This window comes from Blastomyces gilchristii (assembly GCF_000003855.2).
Source record: "Blastomyces gilchristii SLH14081 genomic scaffold supercont1.7, whole genome shotgun sequence".
Lineage (NCBI taxonomy): Eukaryota > Fungi > Ascomycota > Eurotiomycetes > Onygenales > Ajellomycetaceae > Blastomyces > Blastomyces gilchristii.
Window position 1 is genome coordinate 200591 of NW_003101676.1, and position 20329 is coordinate 220919.

General features: G+C 41.0%; 4 protein-coding genes across 4 annotated transcripts; 2 read left to right on the forward strand and 2 right to left on the reverse strand.

The window, feature by feature from the left end:
- Nucleotides 1-5223: 5223 nt before the first annotated feature.
- Nucleotides 5224-8542, forward strand: BDBG_04076 (uncharacterized protein). Its single transcript, XM_002625161.2, has 4 exons — nucleotides 5224-6079; nucleotides 6266-6583; nucleotides 6677-6793; nucleotides 6864-8542. The coding sequence occupies exons 1-4, from the start codon at nucleotides 5969-5971 to the stop codon at nucleotides 7764-7766; spliced, it is 1449 nt and encodes a 482-aa protein (XP_002625207.1). The 5' UTR covers nucleotides 5224-5968; the 3' UTR covers nucleotides 7767-8542.
- BDBG_04077 (uncharacterized protein) lies at nucleotides 8462-11963 on the reverse strand. Its single transcript, XM_002625162.2, has 3 exons — nucleotides 11406-11963; nucleotides 10352-11352; nucleotides 8462-10289 (listed from the first exon to the last, which is right to left on the reverse strand). The coding sequence occupies exon 2, from the start codon at nucleotides 11333-11335 to the stop codon at nucleotides 10373-10375; it is 963 nt and encodes a 320-aa protein (XP_002625208.1). The 5' UTR covers nucleotides 11336-11352; nucleotides 11406-11963; the 3' UTR covers nucleotides 8462-10289; nucleotides 10352-10372.
- Nucleotides 11964-12011: 48 nt separating this feature from the next.
- Nucleotides 12012-16251, reverse strand: BDBG_04078 (uncharacterized protein). The gene is made up of 2 exons (XM_031721529.1): nucleotides 14700-16251; nucleotides 12012-14641 (listed from the first exon to the last, which is right to left on the reverse strand). Exons 1-2 carry the CDS (start codon nucleotides 15742-15744, stop codon nucleotides 12807-12809), a joined length of 2880 nt encoding a protein of 959 aa, XP_031578116.1. The 5' UTR covers nucleotides 15745-16251; the 3' UTR covers nucleotides 12012-12806.
- Nucleotides 16252-18815: 2564 nt separating this feature from the next.
- On the forward strand, nucleotides 18816-19158 carry BDBG_16958 (uncharacterized protein; the record flags this gene model as incomplete). The annotated part of the gene is made up of 1 exon (XM_031724796.1): nucleotides 18816-19158. Exon 1 carries the CDS (start codon nucleotides 18910-18912, stop codon nucleotides 19156-19158), a length of 249 nt encoding a protein of 82 aa, XP_031578117.1. The 5' UTR covers nucleotides 18816-18909.
- Nucleotides 19159-20329: the final 1171 nt, after the last annotated feature.

Below are 20329 nucleotides of genomic sequence, written 5' to 3' on the forward strand. Positions count from 1 at the left end.
ATCTTATAAAAGAACTGTAGAAAAGATCTATTAAAATCACTTAATATTTCTAATAGAATCTGATAAGATATAGTAATTGACTTCACTATTAATCTATCTGAGAGTAGGAGTTATAGAAACATTCTGATCATTGTGAATTAACTGAGCAAAGATATAATATTAAAATCTTGTAATAAGATGAATACTGAACAAGTCACTGAAGCTTTTCTACAGAGTCTATTCTATCAGATATATGAATTACTGAGATCTATAGTATCAGATTAAGACTGTTAATTTATAAGCACTCTCTGAACAAGAATCTGTCAAGTTCTCAAGATTATATACTATCTATCAACTGTCTATCATTCTGAGACTGATAATATGTCAGAATAGATAATTCAGACTATAAAGAATTATCTTTATAAGTTCTGTAATCACTTATAAGACAATTAACATAATCTTCTTCTACATACAGAGATTACTATTAACAGTTAAAATGTTATTTTAATAGATATAAGTCTGTTCTTTCTTATATATAGATACTACATGAAAGTGTTAAATCTTCTAGAGATTACACAGTTCATATCAGACCTCTGTATTCTGATTCAGATTACTGATAATATAGTAATAAAGCTCTGAGATGTCTGTGATTAAGTAAAGATCTTTATAATAACTGTGAGACAAGATTAAGAGAATCAAATCAATGTTCACTGAGACTCTGCTAAACAATATAAGATAGAAGATCTGATATGATTAAATCTTAAGAATATATGAATCATATATTCATCTTGTATACTAGATTATCATTATATTAAGTATAAAGTGATAGAAGTTCTAGATAGTTATAACTATCATCTTAACATATCATCAGAAATTCATGATGTATTTTATACAAGCTTACTCTGTTATACTGTTACTAATTTATTCTCTTTTCAACTGACTTCTGACTGACAGTTATCAGACATCATAGAAGAAGATAATGAGCTTGAGTGAGAGATTGAGAATATTCTTGATAAGAGACTCTGTGACTGCAGCTGATAATATCTTGTAAAATAAGTCAGCTATAATCAACTGATCTGAACTCTGAGCTCTGTATTATCTAAAACAGCAGCTCTTGACTGATGAGAACTGCTTCTGAAAGAGAGAATTAATGTGACAGACTGTATCTGATTAATTATATAGACTATTTCATTACACTTCACAGATTTCAATCACTTCATTCTCAAATACATACACTCTGATTCTCAGTCATTCTCAATCACTGATTCTCAGCTGCTATGAACATGCGTATATTCTTCCACCCCGAAGCTCCATCATATACATCATCACATACGCGTATAAATATTCATCTCAATCACTGATTCTCACACTTTCTCTTTCTTTTCTTCTCTAACATTTTTATCTTTGTTATATAAGACCTATCAATATTATACTGATCTATTCAGCGTAGACCTCTTACAGTAAGCTATATTCTATTATTATTATTATTATTATTATTATTATTATTATTCTTTTATTATACTTATATACAAGCAGAGCTTATAATAAGTTCTTATATAATATTAAATACAGATCAAGTGTTAATTATATAGAAGAAAATACAGATGTTAAGACTATATCAAAATAAAAAGAATATAGAAAATACAAAGAAGTGATAATTAAATACATATAATAATAACTTCTTATCTCAGAAATATAAAGTGATTTATTAAAGTAATTTATACATCTCTGTATTTATTAGAAATCTAAGATACTTAAGTTCTGAATTTAATATATTCTCTGCGGGTTTTAAACTCACATGTCTTGATTTTCCATGCTAAGATGCTATTAGATAATTATATTAATTATTCAGCTATCAGAGCAGTAAGCTATATCTAATTAATAAATTATTTTATTACACTTTATAATGAAGATGATATAATAGAGTAGTTAATTAGTTATCAAGATCTATCTATTATGTGATCTTTTATATGTGATAGATATTCACTAAGCAATTGATGAACATCTCACTTAGGCAGAAGTAGTCAGTCTGTAGAGGAAATCTGACACCTCTCTTAGCTACTGCTCTGCTGAGCAGATATTTACAACTCAGCAGAGTCATTCTATAACTGAAGAAGAAATATTACATATAAAAAATAGTAGTATCTTCTGTCAAAGATTTTACGGAGAACTAACAAGAATTTGAAGAATAAGAAAATAAAGAAACAGTAAAATAAATGAATGAACTACTATAGAAGTAGCAGACTGTTAAGACTCTGTATCTATCAAAATATTTTCAGAGCTTTTATTAGAGCATTTACAGTCATGTCAGTAATGTCTATTTATATGATTTTGACAACATCTGCAGCAGTAGTATTGTGAATATAATGATGTTTAATATAATGTATATTACAGAGAAGAATATGTAATTTCAAACAGTCTTTACAACTGCAGCAAGAGCAGTCTCTTGAATACTATGAATAAGATAAATGTAGTAATTAGTTATCACTGTGTAGAATCTTTAATCATTTTCATCAATTATTTCAAATTCAATTATTTAGCAGTTCTTATCATGAAGAAGTTCAAATTCAAATCCTTTATTAATAAGCTGACTGAAGCTTAAGAGATTGCAAAATACTCTCAGTGTGTAGTAAACATTGAGAAGATTAAGTTTTATTTCATTAATGTGAATACAAGCTTGTCTTGTATCTGTAGAAGTAAGTAACTTACTGTTTATTTCTTCTGCAGAACCGAGATCTTTCTCATCAATGAAAGTATGTATATACTTGAAAACACTCTTGTTAAATGACATAGTGTAGAAGACTGCAGTGTCTAGATATTATAGAGAGTCTCTACAGATTATTAACAGAGTCTTTTCATTTATTATAAACAGGTCTTTTACAGTCTCTGCAAAGCTGTCATTCTTCACTTTTTTCTCAGAGATTATATGCTTTTGTGTGTAATATTCAATACTGAAGTGATTGATATTTTGTCATTTCTATAATTAAGTCTTTTAATTCTTGTAGTAGTAGACTGTCTCAGTGTGATCTTAGTAACTGCAGTATTTACATTTGAGATCTGAGTCAAACATGTCTTCTCATTAAATATAGAGAGTGTTTTCTCTTTAATTATCTATAGACTGCTGTTTCTCAGACTTTTCAGCATTCTTATTTTTTTCCTTTTTCTTTTCAGCTTCTTTCACTGATATTTTCTTTTTATTATCACTTGATCTGACAACTGTCTTGTAGTAAATGAGATTATTAATAAGATTATCAAGACTGATCTTAGAAACAGATGTCTTTGAAACTTCTTAATATAGATTCTTAAAATAGATTTAAATAAATGTTTATACATAAGTCTTCAGATTATATATAAATTATTGAGTGAGAAAGTCTTTGAATATTGATCAGTTATATGTATTAAATTCATTTATTATCATCTATCAGTGCTTTGCATATAGTGTAATATTATTATTATAATCAGTGATTATTATAGTAATGACTTCATTATATAATTTGAATTGAAGATCTGCTCAATACATCTGATATTTTAATTCAACTGTCTGTTATAATGCAGCAGAGTGTCTCATCTTAATAACACTGTAATTATTAACTTAATTCAGTTTTAATTGAATAAGTATCTGCAGCTCTGTTTTCATTGAGTTTTATATACACTTCTATAATCAGCTTTCTTTATATCATCAGATCTTTAAATCATTATCTATAAGTATCAGAGAAAACTCTTTATCAGTAAGAATAAAAGATGCATCAATCAAAATTACTTTTGATTTAATTTTACAGTGTCAGACGTTATAGTCTTTCAACTCTGAGAGCTTTGTAGTAATTTTCATTTCGATATAGCTATAGTTATTCTTGAATTCATAAAACTTATCTGTTTCAGTGACTGAATTTACAGCTGTAATGAGATTGAGATTTATTCTCTTCTTTTATCATTATTACTTACAGGTGATTTTATCACATTAGCTTCTAGAACTCTGTCTCTTATAAATAAGTAAAGCATATTATCATTTCAGTAATCTTATCAGCAGAGCTATCTTAATTAAGACTATTTTAGTTCAGACTATCTTGAGTGAGTGTAGAGTATTCTATTAAGAGAAAATCTTCTTCTTTTCTTGAACTTGTGTCATACTCTGTATTTATTTTAATTCAAACTTTCTGAGCTGTTTAAGATGGCAATTGCAGCTCAAGTGACTCTTGTTCAGAGATATTATATATACATATTAACTGTGTCAAATATCTCTTACTTCTAGTAATCAGTATAGATTCAGATAAGATAATATTATCTTTAATAATAAAGTTACTTACAGAGGTATATTCACTATCTACATTTCTATTCATGTGAGAATGTAGAAGTTGCTTACAGACTTATTATAGAAGTTTATAACAGCTTGATTTATTTTAAAATTAACAGAGTTCTTTTTAATTTGATTTATAATAAGTAGCTGCAGAATCACTAATACAGTATTTCAGAATATAATTAGATCTTTAATTTAAAAGTATGAAGTGTAAGAATTTGATTTTTAAAGAATTAGCAGATTCTTATATATAAAAGAGACATAATCTGATAAAGGTGATATTATAGAGTAGTTGATTGATTATCAAGATCTATCTATTATGTGATCTTTTATACATAATAGACGTTTATCAAGTAATTGATGAACATCTTGCTTAGACAGAAGTAGTCAGTCTGTGAAGAGAATCTGACACTTTATAGATTTCTTTTAAAAGCTTTAATTCTCAGTTACTAATTCTTAGTTAAGAAACTTATAGAGCTTTTATTCTTCTACTCTGAAGCTTTATCTTATACATATATAAATATCTAGTTTAATTACTAATTCTCATACTTTCTCTTTCTTCTTTAATATTTTCTATTTTTATTATATAAGTTTTATATCTAATACTAATCTTTTCAGCATAGACTTATTATAAAAATATATATATATTTATAAATATAAATTATTTTTATATAAAAATTAAATATTTTATAGATTATATATATTTCTTAGTTTATAATAAAATATTATATATTTTATTTTACTGTATTTTATTTTATAATTGAATCTATATTTTAATCAATTTTAACTATATTATAATAATTTTGAATAATTTTATACTGTAAGTCTTGATATTTATAGATTACAAATTAAAAAATTAAAATAATGAATATTTATTGAGATATTAACATTTAAAGTTGATTGTAATTGATTTACAAAGGCGAGCGTTAGGTGGAAACGAGCGTTTCATGGTTGATTACTGTTACATACTTCCTCATCCCGCCCATCATTCTGCCCAGCCAAACGAGTGTCCCGCTGATCGCCAGCCAGCCCTCGCCAAGATCTCTTGTCTGCTTGCTTGATTGCTTGGTGATTGCTTGATTAACTATCGTTTAACTGCTTGCTTGAATGATTGATTGATCAAAGCGAGCTGCTGCTGCTGGGCTGTGTGTCTGGGTACTGAATCCTCTTGTCAGGCTAAATAGTTGGTGGTTCTATTTTTACTGCTCAACTAGTTACTTTACTCCGTACATTTCTCCCTATTATCCCCTCTCTTTTGTCAATCACTTTCCCGCTCCCTCTCCTGTTTTCTGCTTGTGTCCAGTCAACTCGCTGTCGTTTTCTATCTCTGTCTCTTCTCTTGTGTCTCTCTACCTTCTGCGCTGAAACAGACTCAGCTGCAGGGATCTGCAATTGGTGACGCAGCCTGTTGTTGCACCCGCTTCCTTCAAGATCTTCTTCCTCTTCTCCTTCCACTCTTCAACTGCTCCCCTCTTTTTCTTCTTCCATTTTTCTTCTTCAACTTCTCCATATCCTCTGACTCCCCGCTCAGACTCATCCTTAGCATCCTCTAACTAGGCTTACCGTCTTTATCCATGCTCCTTTTTGGCGACACCCGCTCCCTCCACCTCCGCTGAGACAATCTCCCTCTCGTGACCCCCCTCCTAAATTGACTCCCGCGACCACCGATCTACGGCTCCACCAAACCCAGCCACCATGAATACGGTACACAGGCAGTTCGGGAAGTTTATGAAGCGGTCTGCGGACGACAGCCAGGTCTCTGTCTTGCTGAAGGATTTTGACGATGCCGACAAGCTGCTGGCAAGGGTATGCGAAAATCTTTCCTTCTCCTATATCTTATTTTTGGGCTCGATGGGTGGAAGTTAGCAGGGAAATAAAATAAACCTACAAATATAAAAGGCGGAAGGGGAAAGGCAACCCGGGATATAACATAATGTGGAAAAAGGAATAGAAAGGGAACGAGAAGCTCTGACAATTGGATTGTGGATATAGGTAATCGACTCGAGCAAAGCATGGCGCGATGCCTGGACGGCCATCCTCACTTACCAGGCCCGTATGGTCCAGGAATTCGAATCTCTTTACAACCCTATAGTGGGTTCCTCAGAGCCCTCTAACCCCCGCCCCCCAGCTGAAACCCCAGAGGCTACGCTCGCGAGAACAGCTCGACTACACGAGGCGTACGAGGAATTGAGGACGGAGCTTCTGACGGAGATCAACAGCGTGGATGAGAGAATGATCAGGCCCGCAATGGACGCAAAGGACTACCTACAGCCGTTTAAAAAGATCATTAAAAAGAGGGATGATAAGAAGGTGTGTGCCGTGCATACTAACTATATATACAATCCGCCAATATTAATTAACATATCCATCGTACTCTCATACTAAACATATTTATATTTCTAGCTGGATTTTGAGCGATATCAAAACCGAGTGGACACATCACGGAAGAAGACGAAGCGGTCCGATCGAGATAATGCAGCATTGGCGAAGGCTGAGATGGACTTGAGCAGAGCAAAAGATGTCCGTACCGCTATAACCCTTCTTGAAGCATGCATTTCCAGAACTTATGGAGTACTAAATATCAAAACAGGAATATAGCGCTGCAGACGACCATCTTCGCGCCCATCTCCCGCGGTTAATCACGGCCACATTCTCCATCCTCCCCCATCTACTAGCTGCACAAATCGATATCCAAAACACTCTTCTCGCACTCTACTACACGACCCTCCACAACTACTGCGAACAAGAAAATTTCCCTTCCCCGCCCCCTGCAATGGACCTGGTAATTCAAACCTGGGAACGAGATATCGCCCCCGCCCAACGGGAAGTAGAAACCATAACCTGTCTCTCCCACCGCAGAACCTCCCGCCAACCCAGAACATCCGACGAACACAAAAACGGCTCCTTCCCAAACGGCCTAGGCGCCCGTCGCACCAGCAGCAACCAATCAACCGTGCGCAAACCATCCGTCTCCCCAATCCGCAACCTCCGCGCCCCATCCCCCGTCTTCGAATCGAAACCTCGACCAAACGGCGGCGGGCCCAACGGCCACTCGCCCCCCCATAATCATACAACATACCCTTCCTCCACGAAACCAAGATACTCCCCAGAAATCTCAGATTACTCCTCCATCCCCGCAGCTCCCAGCATAACCCCAACCGGATACTCCCCCGCCGGCCCACGCATGGACTACTTCAGCCGCGAGCGACAGCCATCGTCCGTCCAACACACTGGAACACCGCTAGGCATGACAACACACGTAGCCGCCGCGGCAGCGAAAAAGAAGCCTCCACCCCCACCTCCGCGCGCAGCGTCCAGCCATGCCGTCTTCGTGACAGCCCTCTACGATTTCCCTGGCCAGGGAGCTGGTGATCTAGCGTTTCGAGAAGGTGATCGCATACGTGTGCTTAAGAAGACGGAGAGTACGGATGATTGGTGGGAAGGGGAGCTTAGGGGGGTAAAGGGGAGTTTTCCGGCGAACTATTGCGAGTGATGAAGGGTGGGTTTTTCGATGAGGGAACAGGGGGGGAATGGGAAAGAAAGGAAGCGGAGAGGGAAGCGGGGGTTTGGATGATTTAACGCTGGAAAACCGACACGCAAAAACAAGACACACCACCGTCCATCTGCCCTTCTCTCTTATTATCTCTCTCTCGCGTTTTAAAATTTAAAAGATAAAAAAGCCTAACTTGAAAATTTATATTTCTAATCTTTAGTTTTGGTCGCGTTCAGGTTCAGGTTCCTTTGTTCCATCTAATTTACCTTTGACTTCTTCTCTCTCCTCTTCCCTTCCCTTTCTTTTTTTCCTTTCTCTTTCCTTGGGTCTTTTTATATATCGCTTTTCATATGATATATCATTTTTCCCTACCGCGTTGGAACACCACCTGGGCTTATTTATCCTTATCGTATATCTTTTCTTCCTCCGTTCCATATATTCTTTTTTCCCCCTTGTGTTTAAAATTGATATGGTTGATCGAGATTTCTCTTTCTCTTTTTCTTCCTTCCATTGAAGATATTTCTCACATTTCCTAATTAACTGGGTTCAGATTCCTAATTGCACATGTATGTACTTACTTTGCGGAGCACTGTACATGCGTTCAAAAAGAGCAAGAGGGGATGGAAAGGAATTTAACGTTCCAATATTTTAATAGCTAGTATTAAGTAGCCTTAGAAGGATTTAATTTTTGTATTTTGATGATAATATACACACACAGGTTACTATCTCTTATTTCCAAGTCATAACTGGTTTACAATATACACATAGATTCTCAACCACACCTTCATTTGTCAACTCTAAAGCCTATATATCATGCTCAACTCATGGCAAGCATGATGCGCGTATGGGAAAGGGCAGATGAAATACGCGGAGAGGAGAAGGCAGAGACTTGATTGAAAAAATCGAGTATAGGATAAGATATGAAGGATAAGTATACTTGTTGATAATAAATTAATCAACTATAAACCTTCACTCTCAAATTCCTTGAAAAAACCTGAGATGATCACAGCCATCCTCTCTTCTTACACCCGTTTTCACCCTTCCGTCCTTCCGTCCTGACACGCCAGCCGCCTACCGATCCGGGCGGGGTCGAAATGTCGATTTCCGTTCCTCCTGGTATTTTCCCAACATATGGATGATAAGCACAAGATTTTGGAGTGTCAGCTCATCACAGAGCTGAGTGGAGACGCCGACGGCCGTTGAGCCTCTTCGGGAAGCTTATTATAGCCCCTTTTCTCTTTCATTTTTTTCTATTAAAACCAGAAACAGGAAACGAAGGCTCAACTCAGCGAACAAGTAGAGAGCAGCCATGGTACACGCGATGAATGGCGAGGTGGGCTTAAGCTCAAGAGGGAGATGTGTCTCCGCTACCACTAGGAGTCGATAATACGTAGATAGCAAAAGATACGCATGGACATTGAGATGTATATATAGTAACAGAGAAAATGCAGTGTTAAAAACACAATCTCCCGAAAAAAATAGATCAGTACTTCATCCAGCCAAACAACTTATTCCCAAAACACACAACAACAATAATATATGATAAGCTCAAGTAGACTCAATCTTTAGTCCTCATGTCCATGAAAGAGCTCATCCACCACACTACCTAATTTGTAGCGGGTTTCGACATTCGCCCATATACGATGAGCCCAGTAAGCCCTTGCTGTACCTCCTTGTCCATTGCAAGTGTACTGCGATTAGATCGGGATTTTCATTCTGGCGCTCTCCTACCCCGGCCAGGACATTTTCTGCTGTAGCGAACACAGAGGCCTAGGGGTCTGTCCGCGTCAGATGGACATAAGCAGCAACCTGCTTTACCAGCGTTGAAGTCGAGTGAGGCACTTTGCCCAGATCTGGCTATCATGAACAAATCAAGCAGTTCATGAATCGATCTCGGACGCCCAACTAACCTTCCCAAGGCCCTAATTAACTGCCTAATTGATTATGTCTGGGCAGTTGGACTGACATTCTGACAGGGCTATATTTCACGTGGCAGTCCCAACCCTATGTAGTGCTCATATTTTATATGATCACACTCCTGTCGATGGGTTCTGTGAAATTATGGCCATCCGCACAGTTTGAGCAATCTGTTCAACAGGCGGGTCTTTTCTCGTTTGAATTGGGCTCTCAGGCGATATAGTAGAGGCGTTGTTTCCGGGCTGGATCAAAAACGGTACAACTTGACGTGCAAGAGAAAACAATATTTGATCTACCTCACATACGAGCGACCTGAATCATTGGACTCCTTGTGCTGATACTCCTGTTCGATTGCTTCATAACTTCAAAGCACAAGTTATACGTTCTCAATCGGCTTACCCCTGCTCGATTGCTCGATAGCTCGGGGGGTGAGCGTCACCAGCTGGTAAACCGACCCCGTCAAACTCAGCCTAACAGAGAAGCTGCTACCGCCGTGGGATCAGAAGCATGCATTCAAGTTACTAAAACGTTTCAAGGCCAGCACAACAAGGTGTTTTTGCAGGTGATGAAATCATGACTGAGATGTCATCGCAAATCTGCTAAATCCTAATGTACCGTAGAACAAATGTTAGCGGACATCCTCATTTAATCATCACTTTATGACATACCAACGTGCTGCCTGTGCCCGTCTATGTAATCGAACAGTGACTCAATCTCGAACATGGGGTTGTCCACGGCACATCTAGGACGAAGGTGTCTATTGAGACTAGCCCTGGAGAAAAACTCTGATCGCCCAGGAATGCTGGAGGAGGGAGTCTCAAATCTGGTATTTCTGCTAGAGATACTAGCCTGTTTCTTGGCGGATGGCGTGTAGCATTTGCCAATGGACGAACCATAGGATGCTGGTCAAACGATTTTAGCTGGACAAGAGCGCTGTTGCCGAAGAATTCAGCTTGGAGATCGCCGTATTCTGCCTCGTAAGGTCTGCGGGGAGAATAAGGTGGAGTGGAAATTCCGTGCCGGAGGAGGGAGGCTTTAAAAAAGCAGTCCGATGCACGGGACTTTATTGAGCGTAACGCTCTGGCAAACGCGTACAGGCCTGCATAAACCATAGGCCATGCGAATACTTCAAGGCCAATATGGAGGTTAGCGAGGCCACGGAGCTTGGACCGCAATTCCTCGTGTTTTCCGCTCTCAAGCAATTCTCTGAATTCATCTTGGCTGTCTTTTGCTTGTGATGAAGGGTATGTGACCATCCAAGCACTGCCCATAGCAAAGGCACATAGGAGCATTTGGATTTTACTATTGTTGATGTGATGTTTGCGGCTGGGGAGGAGGAGTCTTTTCACAAAGAAGTAGCTGGCGCAACCGATGACTGAAATTCCAAACGATGAGAAAAATATGACGTGTGAAATAATGCACTGAGTATTGATGATATGCGGGTGTCGTCTGTTGAGTTCATCAAAGTCAAGCTCATAGGAGACCCATTGGTAGCCAAGAAACACAATTACAGTGAAGTTCAGAAGAACAAAGATGATGCTCAAAATAGCCTCAGTCCTGAGCCATTTAACTCTGTATTGGATATAAAATAGTGAGCTGGCAAGCATGACGGCAGCTGCCCAGAACGCGATGGGCCATATCATAAGCCACATGGTTGCACCTTCCTATGCTTGCGATTCTGTTATTCCCACCCTGGCTAGCTGTAAGACTGGAAGGACTTACCGGTGATGATATGGTTGGACAGGTTTGAGATGAGAGCCTTCCCTTTTAGTCTCTCTCTTATCCTGTGCTTTTCTCGTAAAATAATGGTTGAGGTAGGCGCGAGTTTCTAGCTCGTGACCAGGGCTTCTTTTGAGGAAAGAAATAACGAACAGGTAGATACAACTATGCGCCTAAAGAGCACTCGAGATGTGTATTGGATTATAGTGAATAGAAAGAGCTTTCTTGAGCAATATCAAGATGATCGTACTTGATAGAAAGGTATTTGAGGCGTAGTGAGGAAATAGGTGAAAGAAACATCGAAGGAAGGAAGGAAAGAGAGACACGCAGCAATAAGGTAGTCCAAGGCATGGAGGATAAAATCCAGACCATAATTTAACGTCCTATTGAATAAAGTTCACTTATGAGAAGTGTAGCAGATATGGTGAAACCCTTTTTTTGGGTAAGGTTTTGCCGTTTTTATTAGGCTCATAGCTTCCAGCGGGCAACTGGCAGAGAGTGAACCTTCTTGAAAGTATCTTCTGCGCGCGTCCAACAGAAAGACAGGCGGTGATACGCAGCGGAATTCCGCCCCGCTGGCAAGAACATATCCCAGAACAATACCTGTTTGGGGACCGCACTGTTGGGCACTGATTGCAACAGGCACTGGTGTTGTTGGTATTACAAGCTCGCCTTATAGCAACATATCAATCATTAATCATATCACGATGGCTCCCAATACATATCGCGGTAAGTCATTCATAGCCAACGAATCGGGAATGCTATACGCTTTGCATAGAAAAGTAACTGGAAAACTATAAAGAATAAAGTGGATATTTGGGTTTCCGCTCCCATCTGATCTCTGGGACGAGAGCGGGAGAAATTTTGGGGGGTTCCAAGATTCCCAAAAAGCGGTTTTGGAGAAAGTTTGAGTTTCCGCCGTGAAAAAGTGACGTCAAATATAAGTAGGTGCATGATGAAAATTAGGAAAATAGCGACGCATTTGTAAACTGATTACGGAACGAGTTGGCGCTGCGAATCGATTAACCGCCCCACCCCCGTGGCAAAAACCGAAAAAAAAAAAAAAAAAATCGTTGATATACTCTCAACAAAGGGAAATACGGTAACTGAAATACTTTAATTAGGTTTAACAGGTATACTGGCAGGAACATAGTGAGAAACCACCAAGAGGTTTTGAAGGAGAGACAGAATGAATAAGAAAGAAGCGCATAGTATCCCTTTATACTACGAACGAGGAATATCCAAATAGCAAAAGGTGTAAACAGAATAAGAGAGACAGGTATGAATGGGGTAGTAGTGTACGTTCCAAATGAGGCGTAAAAACTATTCCAATTCATAAGTCCCCCGTTAACCGAGTAGAAGGAGTGACATAAGCTGGTATGGAGTTGCGAAGGTAGAGTAGGGCTAGATAAAAGCGTACTCCATACCTTTCTCCGTTCCACCCATTTGACGCCGTCTCTGACTCAAGAATATGTCCACCATGCGTTTGCTGCTAATTGTCGAGTGTATATCTCCTAAGGCCGGCAGGTCGCCCTTCGTAGTGACTCTGCCTCCCCTTGAGTTTTCATTTGTGACTCGGCCATTGTCTCTCCTGTTGCGAACAGAGCTAAAATTGGCCGTTGGGGCTAATTTTCTAGGGTCGCTTACTCGTCTGCTTGGGCTATCATTTTCACTGTGATTGCAAAGAGAGATAGTACTATGGACAGCTTTCGAAGCTCTTGTAGGTGTAACTGGCGAAGTAGAAAGTTCCAGGCACCTGGACTTCTCATACAGTAACTTTGGAGAGGCAGAGGCACTGGGACTTCTCGATGCACTTCTCGGAAGAATAGAGTCTGTTGGCGTGGATCTCCCAAGATTAACGTCGGTTAAATGAACACTATGGGGAGATTCCGATCTGGTAACTACCGATGGCTTCTGAACAACAGGGCGAGAAATGGAGATAGGTATATCAGAAGACAGGCAGAGAGGCCGCGAAAAGTTATTTTTCGTAATTGGTTTTAATTCCACTAGCGGTGGTCTTTGGTCGACATCAAACGATACTGGTTCTTGAATAGGTTCTACAGTAGAATATTCGCTTGTTTGGGACGTGGTGAACGACTTCTTGTGTATTTCATCCTTCGACTCGTCATGAATTTCCGTCCTTTCCCGGTAATGACTATTGGGAAATTTGGGATTCTGAGCCATTGCATAGCTCTCAGGAGTAGTATCAAAAAGGTCCATTTGCGAGTTCATCCACGATTTCCACTCGGCACTACCCTTAATTTGGCTGTTGCTACACGAATAACCGCCAGTATCTTTTGGTTTGTATGGCAGTCTCTCGCTAGCAAGGATAGTAACCGTACCTCGCTCATCGCTAGCTTCTGACAAACTCAAATCTCTCCTGCTTCCCTGACGATCCGGACTATCCCCGCTTGTCGTCCGCGAATACACACTTGGGGAGACAGGAGATCGGTCAATAACATCGGGCCGCGATACGATCACACTTCCAGTGTCATCGTCGGAGCCCGTTGTTCGTTCGTAGGAGGAAAATCGAGGCGGGACAAACGGGTTCAGAATCTCGGATCGCATATGACGTCTAGGTTGACAAAGGGACGATCTTGACCGATGAAGCGACTGCATTGAGCGATAGCGAGTCATGTTTTCGTTACGCTGAGCAATTTCTTGAGGTATAATAGCAGCTGCTTCTCTGCGATAGTTCGAGCCTACCGAAATCTGGCTTTGTGAACCTGGAGATTGGCCCCGCACCGGAGGCAACGCTCTGATGGTTCTCATTGACGCCTCGCTAGGTACATGGTGAATGCTCTTGGCGGTGTGGTTTGAGTATACTGACGATGAAGGGCTATATAGCGATCCTCGGACAGTTCCTGCTCTTGGAGTTATATCACCTTCATCGGGGTGGTGGGACCCATCAATATGTCTCAAGAGAGCGGAGTATACCCGCTGGCTGTCCACGGCATCAGAAGCATTATTACCACTGCGCCCTGGATATAAAGGCTTTCGGAAGACGGAGTACCCATCGTTATAATGAAAAGACGATCGGGAAGGGATGGGCTCGAGTGGGCCACCATTTTCTTGGATGATAGAAAGTCCATTTCTCTCAGATACAGTATCTCTAGCAGCCGTAGTAGTGGTAGCGGTTGAATCTGCCCAACTCGTTGCGCGGGAACTGAATGTACCGAAACTATCCGAGCTTCTCATCGTCCTGATACTCGCTGGCCGGTTGCCAATGCTCGTTAGTCCTGTAGGAGTTAGTATGTTTCAATAAAAACCACAACGGATTCGGAGACTGAAATATACCTGTCGATTCTGAACTGACATAGTCACTGAATCCTAATCGATGCGTGCGCTGCGCAGTGGATACTTTTTTTTCATCTTGCGCGACCGAACCTCGTCCAAATATCCTCTTTAGGCCATTTTTGATTGACGCCGAAAAGATTCTTGACTTTGAGCTTCGAAGGTTTTTACTGGTGTGAATTACGCCGGGTTTCATAGCATCTGGGATTCCATTTTCGACATCCCCACCACTAGAAGACCGAAGAGATTTTCTAAAGGGCCTTGGTTGGTGTCGTCCTCTCCCGCTAAGAATAGATTCTGACCCATAGTTTTGCTTCGGGTGCTGTAGTTCCTGTAGATATTGTTCACGGGCTAACTGAATTGCTGCGTTCTGGCTTTGTGTCCGCTTCACATCATCTGGCTGCCGGGTGATCTCTGCGCCAAAGAAAGACTTTGATCGACGCAGTGTCGCTTGAGAAAGGTGGCCCATTTCAGAGCTATCTGAGTAGGTATTGGATCTAAAAGGTGAATAGGATGAATCTGACGACTTCATCGCGCGCTTGCGGGTTGAGAACATAGATTTGGCTTTGCGGAGTTTACGATAGGATGATGGCGCTGACGGGATGCTGTTGTCAATTCCAAACAACTCACTCGTTTTCGGGTTGAATTCTTCAGCCACAGGATTGAATGCGAGATCATTTCTGGCAGTCCCATCGCTACTTGGGGAAGCTATAGAACCTGGGCACAGGATGGGCGGTTGTAGACTCCGAGCACCATTGTCATCGCCAGGTATGAAACGGATACTTCGAGCTCTAGAGGAGTGAAAGGAGAACGCGTCCGCTTCGCTATCCCCACTATGTGATGTGTTGCAATGTCCTCTTACATCCATAGAGCTTCGTTGGTTGGAACGCTGCATGGCAATTGATGCTGCAGCCATTGCATGGTAATGCACAGCCTGAGAATTTATAAGTTCTGGGACAGTGGGGATGTGACGGCAAGACTTAACAGAAGAAGTGGATTTGGGTCTCTTCAGGGGGTTAACTGTAGCGCTTGATGCTCTTGAAACCATACTCGATAACTGAAATTGGATATGAAAGCTGGATGTAGAATACTATTGCTGTTGTGCTGCTGCTAAAACCAGTATCACGAACGATGGATAGAATTATGATGAAAACGGATATTATCTTAAACAAAACAACAGACTCAAAGCACAATGTAGTCTAAAAGTTTGATGCTGAGCGCATTTCTGGCAACTTCGGCCGCTGACTAGGAAAGTACGTCCTCTGGCGGTAGGTAGCCATTTCCCTTCGAGAGGGGCGGGTTCCGGTCCATACATGTAAGAATGACCAGATGAGTATTTGGCTGCCATAAAAAGGGGATAGCCCGCCAAAGAGCCCAGTTCTCATTGAACCAGGGATCATGAAAGCGCATCAAGTTCGGTGTTCATCAGCTTCAGGTCTGGCATATACCTGGAGGTAGACACCAGATAATCGGGTAGGTCGAAACACCCCGAGATAATTCATATTGTACAGTAATCCATACTAACAAAGCAATTAGAGCGCCTTCGATGGAACTGTTGCTGTGTTTTACAGATGAAGCTTTGGCTGGGGATAGAGACAGGATGTTGAGATAAGGTTGCAAGCCGCATTGCCACGTGACCCTCTCCCATCCACCCGCAAACGTTTAAATCGACACAAAAAGGTCTTCAGAGGAATCAAATATAGTAATATACGGAATGAACATTAAAGAACCTTGTGCGGATTACCTGGCGTCAACTATTCCTACTAACCAGAAAGCCAGGTGCTGCAACTGTTATGAGGTTCTGGAAGACAATCGTCTAACGTCAATCATTAGTTTCTAATTCACCTCTAGCCTTCTACTTCTCAATCCAACCTAGATGCTTTAGATATCTCGGTATCTACACCACCAACTCCGACACTTAGGATCTTATAGGACATGTGTTACCCTTGCCGCCGTTAGATATAGCTATTGATTTTTTTTATCTTGCATAGCTGAATTATGGTCAAATCTGTACATTCTCTCATCGAATTTCTGCCTACAATTTAACCAGACCGAACCCTGTGAGTCTTCTAACATCCTGTGATGGATTGTCTTCATGCAATTTTCAAGTTATGGCTTAATATGGAAATTTCTACTCCTTCCTCCATCGCCACCTCGAAGCAGTATTCGCGTCAAATGAGTGGGAAAATATATACTTCTAGATGAACTAACGGTAACTAGCCCTTGAATGGAGAACCACAACAAATAAATTCCCCAGCTCATAAAGGCGAGCCTGGGAATGACGAAGTGGGAAAATCAGGAAATCTTGATTTAGACTGCATACTTGTTCAACTCTTAGCTCCTTGGGGGGACGTGGTAGACATGCCCATGCTTCAACGTGTGCTGGAAATCTCACGATCTTATGACGGCATCATTGCCAAAAACCAATAAGACTTCCCCTTCCTCTTAGTAGAATATTGGAGATATATTGGGCATCCATGCAGCAGAGCATAGGCTATGCTTAGGGATAGGGTGATTGAAAGACATTCTGACATTACTACTTAATCCAACGGATAACCTTGAACACCTTAGGCGTATGAGGAGCTACCGTGAGATTCTGAGGCATTCCACAAATAGATCTACCCAAGAAGCGCTAACAAGTAAAGTACTTGTCCGGGTTCCAGACGGCGAAAATCTTAAAAAACATGACGAATTAAAATCAAGCCGTAAACTGTTACAGTCAGCCTGGAAAAAGAAAAGTGGGATGATGAGGTCAGATAACTGTCAATATCCTCGTCTGTGATTGAAGAGTGCAACAGTCAAACTTCGGCAGAATTCTTGTTGGACGGATTTATGATTTTATGATTTATTGTCCGCTACCCCGCCAACTTTCCAAACCCCACGTTGGAAATACAACTACCCCTCCTTTCTGCCTTTCTTGAGAGTTGCGGAGGATGATATCATGCATAAATACAACTAAACCGGCGGTGGTGAACGTTCAGGCTCTGACGCAATCATGCATATTCCCACTAATGAGAGTCAGGAATACTACATCCTGTGGCGGGGTAAGGGGGGTTGGAGGATTGAAAGCTGTAAACACAGTGGGGATGGCCGCTACGGGCAGCCACAGTACCGAGTGCGAGCACATCTGCAAATAAACAAGTTAGACACTGGGAATGTGAGCATTCAGCGGCTTCTGTGCAATTAAAATGCTTGTGAATATATATCTAGTAATAACTCAAAATCTATCAACTGGCTTGACCTATATAGATTAAATATATCTTGTGTTAAAATTTCCCCAGCTATTCCCAGAATTCCAGGCCCGTCCCGTCTCCAAGTTTTCATAAGTACATATATACGTATATATGTATACATCAATAAAACAAAACCAACTGTTTTATCATTATCTTATCATTCACCTTATCCTCAGTGTTACCTTGTTGTCGCCTTTCTTATATGCCCTACCAATTCATGCTGGCTTTTCTATCCCCAAACATTGCATGAAGAATATAAGCAAGATTGGGCGACAGGTGTAGAAGCATACGATTGCATCGGGGTGATATCGCCGCATGGGAATAAACACGCGTACTTCATTCCGGGCTCCCAGCAGGGATTACACTGAAGAGAAGCTGCATACCGCTTTCACGAGAGAGAAAGTTAAAAACCCACTACAAGTATCAACTAGGGGGAAGAGAGGGACTCCGCCACGTCGAGGAGAGAAGAGGTTAGCGATTAATACTTACTATGTAAGACCCGAACAGTGCAGATAATTGTGTATTCCTTTCTTTCTTTTCCCGTGTTTTCCCGTGATATAACTTCGAGTTATCAACAATCTTGTTCTGACATTAAGCTAATGGAACCATATAGCAGCATCATCATCTGCGCACCACGGAAACGTTGCCGTCTATATAGTACTCCCCATCATTGTGTCTCATTCAACCGAGTCAAATCAAGACGAGAAATGACGAGGATAGAAATGAACCAGGGGCCCTCCGAGTGATAAAAGCGGAGGAGGCTCAAAAAAGCATCTGAACTTCCAACTTATCAATCAATCCAGAGAATAAAATTCTCGGTGAGAACTGACTCTGGGACTGCGAGTGATGCTAGCATGGTTCGAGGAGAGCCCCTGCGAGTGGCGCATTTTTTTTTCTTTTTTTCTTTTTTTCTTGCTTGGTAGCTAAGCTTTCAAGCGAAATTGGCGATGGTCTTCTAGTCCAGGCCTTTGTCTCACGCAATGATGGAAGTTGATAATGATAATGTTGAGCTGCGCTCATTGCTGAATATATCCCGAGTACCTGCTGAAGTCAACTGTAGCCAAGGAAGGAGTGAAACAAAAAACAACCAGACCAGCCATGGCTACCGAAGTTCGACCATGGCAACGGCCAGAGAACACAAGGCTAGTCCCAGCGGTGGAAATTTTGCATTCATGCTCGGCATATCTCTCGAAAAGCCGAATTTGTTCCGTCCTGAATTTTCCTTATAGGAACATTTGCTGGTAGCAAGCACTGGAGGTAATGTTGCGTTTCTGGGCTATCTCAACAAGCTGGTTCAAGAGGATAGGTAGGAACAGCTTTAGGTAAACCTGAAGAATAACACTGCTTTTGCAGGAGAGAAGGAAGGCCCAGGAAAAGGAAAAGGAGGAAGACGAAGAATGTGCCGTGGGTATGCCCAGCTAATATGTGTAATGCAATTCGTGCATAACCAAGGGGGAAGGTTATTTTGGAAGCCACCCCCATTAACTATTTCAAGTTGTTGCAATAATGGATAGTTAACCATTATTGGGCTCCCTTGGCGCCTTCTAGCACTTCATTTAGAGCTCACGCGAACCAGATGGTGGCGGTCTTTCTCACCGCTCAATGACGTAGATGGTTCATAAGAGTGACTGACCGTTCATTTGCCCCTCCATAAGCCTTCCTGACTGGCTGGGAACAGCACGCAGAAGTTGAATTTTCAACATGATAGTTCGAAAAGTCCAGCATCTAAAGCTCATGCTACCGCAACTCGGAGAATGGACGTTAAACTGTGAAGACCTAGCATAAAGAGATAGACCGCTGTAAGAACATTTGCAGCGGTAAGTCGCTGGAAAACTGACGTGAAGAAATTATAACTTTCACGATTTTTCGTTTATCTACTCTCTGAGCAAGATGGAGAAAACCAGGGGTAGAAACAGGATAGGTTCTTCTAAGGGAAGGGAGAAGAATTCCAGGATGTATTGCCGTGAAGAGTGGCCACAGCGTTAAGGAAATAATGGCTGGGTGCGATCTGAAGCTCTCTGGATGCAATTCATCGCCGTATCGTCGAAATGCGTCCTTTTAGATTTCATATCTGAACACCACATCTATGGCACGTGGCCGGTTGTGACCTCGGAACATATCTGACAGGCAGTGACAGCTTCATCGCTGTTATTCCCGGCTTGGGCTAGCGGTCGTATTCCTTACATGTAGCCCGGGTTTGGGTTTCTCTGCGCGCACAGTTGCTCTAGCCTGCCGAGATATGGGGCTCAGCTTTTGAGACAAAAAAAGTCAACAGCCAGTCGCCAATACTGTTGCCCCGAGGAGGCCTGCCTTTGTCTCTCATATTCAGTGGTAATGAATGCATGGCGATGTAATCCGCATCCGCATCCGCATCCGCACATGGAAAAGTTGACTTGGTGG